Below are 11,535 nucleotides of genomic sequence, written 5' to 3'. Positions count from 1 at the left end.
GTATTTAAAATTCATTAAACATACAAAAAAAATGCTAAGGTTGTAAGGGAATCCAACACATACTAAAAACATACCAGTGGGAAGAATGAACTTGTACAGATTTATTGACATGCACAGTTTAAATGAAAGCTAAATCTGCTTTTGCTGAGTGCTGTGTTAGGAACAATCTGCGGATATTATGGGGATAAAATATGATGCTAAAAATATATATTTTATTTGAGGCTGGAAAAACAAAAGGTTATGTATCAACTTACAAAGATTCTGTGCTGTCTTGGCGTCCAGGATACGAAGTTCTTTTGCCTTTTTCTTGAATTGTGGAACTTTGTTATCAGTTTCATCACTCACGTCTTTTTTAACTGGAAGACAAAACAAGAAAATAAAGAAAACTTGAAAATGTGATACAATGTATCAAACATGCACATCATTTACAGTGCTAATACTCATTGTATAGCATAATAAAAACAGTGTTTGTTATTAAATTTAAAACCATTGTATTTTGTATCAAAATAGTTTGTGAGATTTTACAAACCAATGAACATGGCCATATTAAAAAAATATATAATAAATAAAAAATAAAGTGCCAGAGAAAAGTTAAATCAAGATGATTAGGATATTAACAAATGTAAAATAAATAAATGAATGAATTAATTAATTAAGTAACTAATAAATGAGTAAATGAACAAACAAACAAATACATACATAAGTAAACAAATAAATAAATAAGTACAGTTTCCAATTTTGATCTAACCTCTACAACAAACCAAATGAAACTTCAAAAATATTTTAAATACAGTTTTACATATTTTGAATAGCTTTGACCTTTTACAGTAATGCATTTACTGAAACCTCAAAAGATAAATATGTTGTGTCCAAAAAAAAAATAAAAAAATCTATATATATCTGATAATGTTAATATATAAAAAAATACAACTGATCTGGACTTGATCTATGCACTTTATTTATTTTTGTTCTAAGTGCAACTTTGGAATCTTAAATTGATGTTAAATTAAATTAGCTATTTTTTAGCACATGTGATTGGTATTACACTTTTGGGACCACATAATGCTAAGGTATGTTTTCTATCAACAGACTATGTTAAAACCAACATTTTACCAACCAGTTGATTGTGAAGGCCAAAATGTTTGTAAATGTCAGAATGTGTAGATGGTTGATAGACATGTTTCTTTATCAAACACCATGTTGGTCAACTTTATAAACCAAGGAGAAACAAATAAAATATAATCCTCCACCCCACACAAATCAAATAAATCAGAAGGAAACTTGTGACTGAGCACTGTAGACAAATTGGTTCAAGAAGGAACAAAAATGCTGCTTGTTTAAAACAAAGACTTTTATTGAGTCTCCACACAGAAGACGGCACGAATCAGCACATTTTCTTCTTTGTTTGCGCTGCGATATTAAGTTTGTCTAAAAACCCACTTGTCCATGTACACACTGAAAGGACAACATTTTTGAAGTGTGGTTACAGACTGAAAAGAGATTTATTTATTTATTTATTTCCTAATAAAGAAGAAGCAATAAGGAAACGAAGATTCATTGGATCCATCTTTCTTCCCTGATGGTTTATGAGCGGCAGCATACTTTGTTGCTAATCATCAAAACTGCGCCGTTTAAGCCCAAGGTGGGAGTCTCACAGGAAATCTAGAACAAACAATCTGCTCCCTTAGTGCTTGCTTGCATATTTGAAAGAAGAATCAAAGAGGCAACATCTCCTGGGCACATAGAAGAAGCTGTGCTTAAGGCACATAACCAATTCTACAGTGTGCTGTCAACAGATCACATCAGGGATGCAGTTGTTTACTATATTAAGTATTTCTAAATTGCAAGTAAGTTGAAGCCAATGCTATACATAATACTGTTGATGTTTCTGCAATATGCCAAAATATTGTTTTAGGAGCATAAATAATGTAGATTCCTATTCATAAACTCGATCACAATGCAATACATAATAGGCCATTTAGGTAGAAGTGAATTATTATAATTGATAATCTCTGAAAGAGCACAACAGTTGAAAATAATGGTTCAGCATGAGGGGAAAAAAAAGTACCAGAAACTTTAATTGCTATTGATTTCTTGCATATTGTTAGGGCTAAGACTTTAAACGTTAGGATAAAAAAAAAAAAATAAATAAATAAAAAGTGCAAACCAACAAAAAGATCTAAAAGCAAACACAATTTTGTAACCGTCACTTGCTATTTCAAGTACAAACACAAAACAGTCATTTTGACAGACATTAAATAAATTAGTTTATGATATAAGAAAGACTCGACAAAGCAATGGACCGAATTGAACAGAATTCTCACACTTCTGTGATTATTGCTTTTGTCTATTCCAGCGTTTATTTCAGCCACCTAAAACAAGCCAAACATCAACATTGTCAAAGCAGTTCAAGGAAAGGGTATTTTTAGGAACTCATACAGAGTAGCATTGTTTTCCTCTTACTGTGACACAAACTAGAATACAGAAACAAGCAGAGGATCATATTCCAAATTCACTGCTCTACAAAATCCCACTTCAAAAACTCTAAATTATCACTTTAAGAAAAGCAGCACAAGGTGTGGTAATTATCTGGCTCACTATCTCAGGTTTGAGACCAAATGAGCTTCCACAAAATACATCAATATATCTATAGACATATGTCTTAGCCATTAAAGTTTAATGTATCAGGCCCAGGGGATCTACGCACTTCCAAATCTGTTGCCAGACATCACTAGAGGTCCCGCTATAAAGTCCCCTTTTTGTCCAAACCTTTTAATGCCAGCATGTGTTTGTCTGCCTTCCAATAAAAATATAAAAAAAAGGTGATACTTATATCCAGGGTTAGGCCTTGTGATTTATGTTATTTTACAATAATGGCAAATACAAGTAAGTGGAATTTTCTTATATTATGTGACAGCAAAATCCATCCATCCATCCTCTTCTGCTTATCCGGGGTCAGGTCGTGGGGGTAGCAGCCTAAGTAGGGAGGCCCAGACTTCCCTCTCCCCAGCCACTTGGTCCAGCTCCTTCGGGGGAATCCCGAGGCGTTCCCAGGCCAGCTGAGAAACATGGTCCCTCCAGCGTGTCCTGGGTCTTCCTCTGGGTCTCCTCCCATGTCCGGAACACCTCACCGGGGAGGCGTCTATGAGGCATCCTAAACAGATGACCGAGTCACCTCAACTGGCTCCTCTCGACGTGGAGAAGCAGCGGCTCTACTCTGAGTCCCTCCCAGATGATCGAGCTTTTCACCCCATCTATAAGGGAGAGCCCAGACACCCTGCGGAGAAAACTCGTTTTGGCCGCTTGTATCCGAGATCTTGTTCAACCCAAAGCTCGTGACAATAGATGAGGGTAGGAATGTAGATCGATCGGTAAAATGAGAGCTTTGCCTTTTGACTCAGCTCTCTCTTCACCACGACAGACCTGTACAGCTCCCACTTCACTGCAGACGCTGCACCTATTTGCCTATTGATCTCACGTTCCATTTTTCCCTCATTCGTGAACAAGACCCCAAGATATTTGAACTCCTCCACTTGGGGCAGGACCTCCTCCCTGACCCAGAGAGGAAACTCTACCCTTAACCGGCTCAAGACCATGGCCTCGGATTTGGAGGAACTGATCTTCATCACGGCTGCGTCGCACTCGGCTGCGAACCGCTCCAGCGAAAGCTGTAGATCATGATCTGATGAAGCCAATAGGACCACATCATCTGCAAAAAGCAGAGACGCAATCCTAAGGCCACCAAAACGGATCCCCTCAACACCTTGGCTGTGCCTAGAAATTCTGTCCATAAAAGTTATGAACAGAATCGGTGACAAAGGGCAACCTTGGCGGAGTCCAACTCTCACCGGGACAAGCCCGACTTACTGCTGGCAATGTGGACCAGGCTCTGACACCGGTCATACAGGGACCTAACAGCCCGTATGACAGCAAAATAGTATATAATAAAGGAATCCTATAGGATCAATAGCAAATCAATAATTTTCTGTGTCACATGCATTGTGTCAGCGAGCAAAGGGAGCCAGGAAATCATTCTGTTTGTCCTATGTGGGAAAAGAGCTGGACAAAGAAATACAGAGTCTTTGGTAATACAGAACAAGAGGAAACATGAATCTTCCTCAGGGAAAGCTCCAGAGAAAAGAAGCAACTTAAACTAAGAGGATGAATTTGGCTCCTTTTTGTACCAAATTGTTCTCTAAAACCTCTATTATCTATTCTCTCTACTGCCACTTTAATCTCTCACCATGATACCTAACACTCTCACCAGGGTGCTCTCAGCATTCTGGTCAGCTGTCTTCGCCTTTGCCTCCAGGACCCCAGGCTTTATGATGTTAAAAAAGAAAGATTGCACTTTTAAAACCAAAACAGGCACAATTCTTTTTGATGGCGGGCTATACAGCACAGAGCGCTCCTGCTGGGTACTGAGTGGTGCCATCAGTACTGATTTCTCTCTCTTTTTTTTTTTTTTTTTGGGCTGACTCAATTATGGCACAAGTCACATGCTTCCCTTGAGCAATACATGTGGACTGATGGGCCCTGGAGGGCTTGCACACATTCAAGCTGCCAAACTAGTCATTGTCCCAGGTGTGTGGAAAGGATGGATATCAGTAGCATATACCCAGATGGTTGGTGCAACAATAAAATATGATTAATAAATGAACTCAAAATGCAGAAGTTACTTAAAATCCTAAAGTTTTGTTGTAGTAAAAACAAAACTTTGGGCATACATGTTTGTTTAATTGCTATTTCAGCCATGCAGAGCTTATCTTGCACGGCACTGTAGGTCCACAACAGCTGATCAAAGTATCTGCCAATATTTGATAAACGTGTTCTTCTAGTTGTCCAGAGGCTAAAATGTAATACTCCGAAAACAGTGCCATGCTTTGTGCAAAAGTAAATATTTGTTAAAATAATCTCTTACACAATGATGCAATGGAGAGACATTGGTATGGTGGAAAAATGTGGAAGGTGTTTTTTTATTATTTTTATTTTATTTTTGTTTGTTTGTTTTTTAGAAAGCCTGTTGATTGTCTCAAAACTTTCAAATAAAACATGCATTTATTATTTTATTTATGTCTGTTTTAAAGAGATTTATTTTCTGGATCAGCTTGTCAGACAAAATATTTGGTTAACACAATAAATGTAAAACTGAAAAAGAAGCACATTTATAATGTATACAATGATATACTGGGTTCAGCAATGTTAAGTCAGGTCCTCTGGACGGTTTATTTGTGTTGAAACATTTCATCTTTCATCCAAATGACTTCATAAGTCCGAGGAGCCACAGCAAACTCAGTCCCATAGGCAGAACACTCACATGGTGGACCAAACAGTTTGATTGTGATAAGACGGTTTCTGGAACCCACCCTCTCCCCTGTAGACTCCTCTGAGGAAACCATAGCCAAAGTGGTTGAAAACAAAACATGAAAAGTTTCAACACACATAAACCGTCCAGCGGACCTGACTGAACTTTGTTGGATTTTTATTATTATTATTATTTTTTCTTTTTAACCTGGATTATTGAGCATGATCTTTGACATATACTGGGTTGTGATTTAAACCCATAGGCCTATAAACAGAATCGCTCTGATAATTAATGAATATTGTCTTCAAAGTTCAGCAATTCCCAGTCATGCCATATAGACAATTATTGGGCCAGGTGACATTTAGACAAGCAATGGTATGCTCGCATAATTTTGACATGACATGTACAATACAAGTTTAGTGAGAACAATGTAGCAATAAATCAATACCAGTGATACCAGTGAAGATTTACCTACAAGGGTAAATAACTAAAGAAGCAATGAATATGAATACATACAAAAAAAAAAAAAAACATCCAATGCACAAAGACAAAAAACATCTGCTAAGCATAACTGGTAGACATTTCATTAACTTGTAGAGAATAAGACTTTGCTTTGTGAGAAAAAAAAAAAAAAAAAAAAAGGAGTAGCCAAGCTGTTTAGTTTAAATAAAAGCATACATGATTGTTTGACAAAAAAAAAAAAAAAGTTTGGGCGTATTATGAATGATTTGGCATCCATCAATGTAGGCCTAGGGCTGAGGTACACCCTTGGGAAGCTCTATGATAACAAGAGTTCTCCAACACTTGGGCATCCAGTCTGTTTGTTGGCCCACAATCTCTATCCTGGTTGCCTTCCATGCGATATCTCCCTCAAGACGTCCGTAAAACCCAGGGCATTACAAAGCTAAACACTACCACATGTTCACTTCCGGACACAGACTATTCAGCTGAGCCCTGCCACCAGACACCAGAAAATGAGCAGGCCTTGAAAAGGAATAACAGAAACTGCAGATGACAGGTCTTCAGCAAACATGTTTAAAGGCAAAAGAACACAGAGCGAAACAGACAATTTAAAGTCTGGTCTTCTACAAGGCAATTTATTCCTTCAAATGTGCAATCTGCCTGTGAACATGGACTGTGTCCTCCATCTCTGAGACTCACTGAGGATTTAGCTACTGGGAAGCTGCCAGCCTGTCTGAAGGAAATGGATACTGAGGAAAAGTCACTGGCCTCTGCCTTAGAAATATGAATTCTGCTGAAGTTGAATTTATAAATATATGTATTATAACGTATGTTTATATACAAAAATAAATAAATTTAATAAAAAAAAACAAAGCCAGCAGAAGTTGAAAAGAATATACATAGCATTTCAAAGGAGATGAAATGTGAGAGAGCTTTAAGTGCACTGGAGGATCACTACATATTACAGTTTATATGCTTATTTTATTATTATTTTTACATTCACTTGTTTTAAAAAGGAGGTCTCGTTTATCATATGTTAAACGGACAAACAGATATATAGCTGTATCCACTCATCACTGTCTTAGACCTTAAAAGCCTACATGAAGGTAAACCTTCCCTTACTGACTTAAACTTGAAATGATATATTTTACATTAAGCTTGGCAAACCAGCATCATCCCCCACCCAATAATAATAATAACGATAAAGAAAAAAACTATAAATGCAAGAGCTCAGCTTTTATATTGCACTGAATACTTAATGATCACATAACTTCTAGTGAAATTAGTAAGCATCTCTTAAAGCATTAGGCCATTATTTCCATATATTTTACAAGCACTGCTCATGTCAGTGTATATTATAAAAATTAAGCTGCTTTAGTTTATTTTGGGAGAATGTGGAGGATGGGAAATGTTTTACAATACAGTCACCATCACGCTTAATGATAAGAGAGTGAAAAAGTGAATAATAATTATATTAATGATGAAAGATGTGGACTGATATGAACTAAAAGTTTTCCGTGTGTATGCTCAAATTGAAACATGAATGACAAGTTGTTTTTTTTCTCCCTCCATCTTCTTCTTTCCCAGTTATCAGAGCTCCCTTTAAAAAAACATCTGGCTCTGTTTATCCACAATCTCTGGATAAAAAGGTGTGTATACAGGAAGCGGGGTACGTCCTGCTGAGTGACACTTGACTTGTGGCCAGTAATGTCTTCAGTATGCAGGGATAGGCTCAGCCCACGCTGGAAGGTATGCAGCTGGGCCTGGAGCAGAGCCCAGTGTGAACAACGCCCCCTCTTCTAATTGAGACAACACAGATCTCCTTTAGTAATCCTCCCTTATTGTTTTGTTTGTTGCTTTTTTCACAAAAGAAATGGAAAAGAATTCCAGAACATGGTTAATATTTTATGCAAAATCAAATAATTGTTAGTAAAAAGGGAGGAAATACAGCAATGTTTTGTGGACTATGGTTAGACATATTTAAATTGTATTATGTTTGCTGTATTTTTAGAGGTGCACTAATTGCAGTTTTCTGGCCGATCACAGATTTCTAAAAAGTCTGACCTGCCGATTCCAATTTTGGCCGATACCGATTTTGTTTTATAAGTGACACTGTCGGGTGTTATAAGGTCACAATGCACCTTCAATTTTCCAATCTCATTTTACTGAAAAACTTACCATTGATCAATATCCTAGAAACAATACAAACTTGGTTTAACTGGCCATGAGGTAGTGCTCTGAAATATACTGTAAATTAAGTTTAGACAATGTTATTAAAACTAAATAAAATTGGTAAAATCAGTCTCTCATTTAAGTATCGGCCGATCTCCCAAAATTAAGGACATCAGGGCCGATTTATCGGTGCACCCCTAGTTTTTAGATATTTTGGGGGCTATTTGTAGGCCGAGTATAATGTAGACCACAAGTTAAAGCACAACAGTCTGAAAAACTTAATATAAAACCATATTGCACTTAATAAACACTCCCAAAATTAATAAATCTGAACATTCTCTTTCAATTTGGGCTTGGCAAAGTCTTTTAACAAATATATTATCAATGTCCACATATGTCCATCCATGGCAGTTCTCCCTCTCAAAAACAGTGTAAGAAGGCTCTGCCATTGCCTCTTAAATTGGTCACAGAGACATGCTTCTGGGGGCAGCGATTGGATTGAGCCTGGCAGCCAATCAGTCCTAGGAAACCATTCTCTGGTTGCACCAAAGGAGTTCATTGTGATCCATTGTGTTTGAGTGCTGGTGGGAAGGAACTAGTTGATGGTCTATTTGGCTGCACCTGGTGCCCAGTAAGACCTTGTCATACAGCCCAACTGTAAGCATTAAGAAGTCAAAACTAAAGTTGAGCCTATGTCACTGTGACAGGAAGTGTAACAGAGATTTTAAGCCAAGGCTGTTCTTTGGATAAATAATAAAATTACTCAGGTCCCCATGGACTTCATTACCTCTCTGGGGTTGTGATACATACAAACCAGCCTAAACAGAAAATCAAGTTTATGCTTGAGAAGCCTGGAAAAGTTAGGGATTTTAAGATGGCTGTCAGTTGCCTGCACAAATGCTGAAAAGGATGTGTGTGAGTTATATCTCACAAGAGTACTGATACCCAACACTTTCAGAGAGATGTAACCAGCCTAGTTTAGCGAGTGCAAAGTGGAAGCATGGGGTAAAAAACATCAGCAAAGGGTAATTTATGAAATTGCACCCTCCACTAGAACTAACCAATTATACAGTATCCGGTTGATTTATTAGTTTTATTGGTGCCATTATTCATTAGTGTTTAAAACAAGATGATTCTCAGCTTTGCAAAAAATAACTGTTGATCTTTACTCTCATCATATGTGTATAATCAAGCTAATCTTTTTTTTTTTTTTTTCCCATTTTTTATTGAATAGTATAAAAACTAAGGTGTTCAACAAACAAGAAACACACATTTTTGTTTACATTATGACTAATGATATTTCCCATTGTTATTGTTTGAATAAATCTCTTCCACACAGTTAGAAGCAGGTAGACAAAAGAGACTGGTGGCTATGTTCAGCAGTGACTGTATGGGAGGTGGGGTACACCTTGGACAGGTAAGTACTGTATATCACAGGCCACATAGAAGTAAAGGAGACAAACAACCAGTCACCCTCTCACTTACACTTAGGAACAATTTAGTTACATACCAGTTAACCTAGCATGCATGTTTTTGGTCTGTGGGAGGAAACCCGAATACCCGGAGAAAACCTACACATGTACGGAGAGAACAAGCAAACTCTACCCAGAAAGTTTTCATACCGGAAATTTATCCATCAATCTTCTTGCTTAGATAGCAGCTCAACCAAGTGTACCACTTTGCCACCCATCAGTCTCCTCATTGTTGTCAGTCAAGTTCACTATTATATAGAAATGATAATGCCTAATGTCCTTAATCAGGACCCTATAACATGGTTTGTGAAAACCAACAAAAGCTCAAATGATAACTTTGATTTAAATACAGATGTCTCAGCAAATAGTTGCATGCAAGGTTGTCAAACAAGGAAAAGACATCCAGGCTTTTTTTTTTTTTTTTTTTTAAGAAATGTGCTCAAGTATTATCTCTTCTTCTTGTGAAGGTTAACCAATAGGTTGATCCAATTTGTCTACTGAGGCGTGAAAGGACTTAAGAAATACTTCACATTTCTGTGCTGGAAAATGTCAAGGTTTCCTGAGAGATGAGGACAAGAGGAGGGGGAAATGACTTTTTCTCAAGCTGGCAGTTTGACTTCATGCTTGTTAGCACCAATAGGCTTATCCTTGGCAATCAACACAGGAGCAGATATATACAGTGTAATTTCAAGCCTTGAATTGCATTAAAGACAGCTGGTGATGCATCTGCCACACAATGTCCTTTCCTTATGTGTGCACAAAAAAAACAACAACATGCATTTAATTTAAAAAAGCTTGGATTGGTTCTGTAATGTTTAAAGCTGTAAAAGCCTCCATCAAGTCACCTCCAGATAACTATTCTTCACACAGCAGCAGAGAGGCATGTTCTAGTGACATGAAGGTGTCAAAGCGGACATGACCTGATTAAAGATGCACTATGCAGCATCTGGAGATGGAGTTAAGGCATCGTGAAAATATGAGTTTAACGAGAACTGCAACCTAAGCCCGACTGCTTCCTTTCCGTGTCTCCTCCATCTGTGGAGGTCTTCATGAATCTGAAATGAATGTTATCTTTGATGACAGAAGGAAGGTTCCTAATTGTTAATAGGTTGGGTCCTCCTTTAATGTTATAATGCTCTCAAGTTACTGTCAATCATTATTTGGTTGGTTATCACAGCGAACACATCATCTTAAGTTTATACAAAAAAATAAATAAACAATCGACAGGTTATATTATTTTCAATCCAAAAAATATATGTATCAAGTGCAGATTATATAGAATGTTCATATTTTCGGCACAAACACATCATTTTGTCTGCAAAAGTAGTAACACAGCAGGTGTTGCGAGTCTGATCGTTAGCCGAGCCTCAGATCCAGGAGGAGCAATTTGATTCAAGTCAGTTCAGTTTATTTATAAAGCACCAAGTCACAACAGAAGGCATTTCAGGACACTGAACAGAAACGTTCACATACATTAAAAGTCAATGTTTTTTTGTTGTTGTTTTTTTTATCTAAAAAGCCAGCAAATTGCTTTAGTCTTCAATTCATCACAATCACCCATCATGAGCAAGTACAACGGCAACAATGTGAATTCCGTCCTGGCCATGGAACATTGGACCAGCTCTTTCTCTCACTAGGGTCAGCGAGGGGTCATGGGAGTTTTCCCATCCAGTCTACATGAGTTTTGTGGACTTGGAGAAGGTATTCGACTGTGTTCCTTGGGGTAAACTGTGGGATTGGGGGTCCGTTACTATGGGTTGTTTGATACCTATACAAGCGATGCGAGAGTTTGGTTCACATTGTGAGCTGTATGTTCAGAGTGGGAGTTGGACTCCACCAGGAGTGCCCATTGTCACCAGTTCTGTTCATAACTTTAATGGGCAGAATTTCTCGGTGCCGCCAGGGGGCCAAGGAAGTACAGCCTCACGATTCCATCTCTGCTATCTGCAGATGATGTGATCCTGTAGGCATTATCGTGCTGTGATCTTCAGCTCTCACTGGAGATTTTAAAAACTACATTTGTAAGTGTGTTTTCACCATAATTAACATTTTCCATGCACCCATCATTACCAACATTAACAACAACAACAACAACAACAACAACAACAACAACAACAACAACAA

The 11,535-nt window shown here is 37.6% G+C and overlaps 1 protein-coding gene across 1 annotated transcript in view; it reads right to left on the bottom strand.

The window, feature by feature from the left end:
* diaph2 (diaphanous-related formin 2) overlaps nucleotides 1–11,535 on the bottom strand; it is a 461,650-nt gene that overhangs the window by 218,222 nt on the left and 231,893 nt on the right. The window contains exon 20 of the mRNA XM_037675202.1: nucleotides 255–356. Coding sequence (XP_037531130.1) covers nucleotides 255–356 — 102 coding nt within the window. The remainder of the gene's footprint in view (nucleotides 1–254; nucleotides 357–11,535) is intronic.

This window comes from Nematolebias whitei, chromosome 4 (genome assembly GCF_014905685.2).
Source record: "Nematolebias whitei isolate Nwh7 chromosome 4, NemWhi1, whole genome shotgun sequence".
Taxonomy (NCBI): domain Eukaryota; kingdom Metazoa; phylum Chordata; class Actinopteri; order Cyprinodontiformes; family Rivulidae; genus Nematolebias; species Nematolebias whitei.
This window is presented reverse-complemented; position numbering and strand designations above follow the sequence as displayed.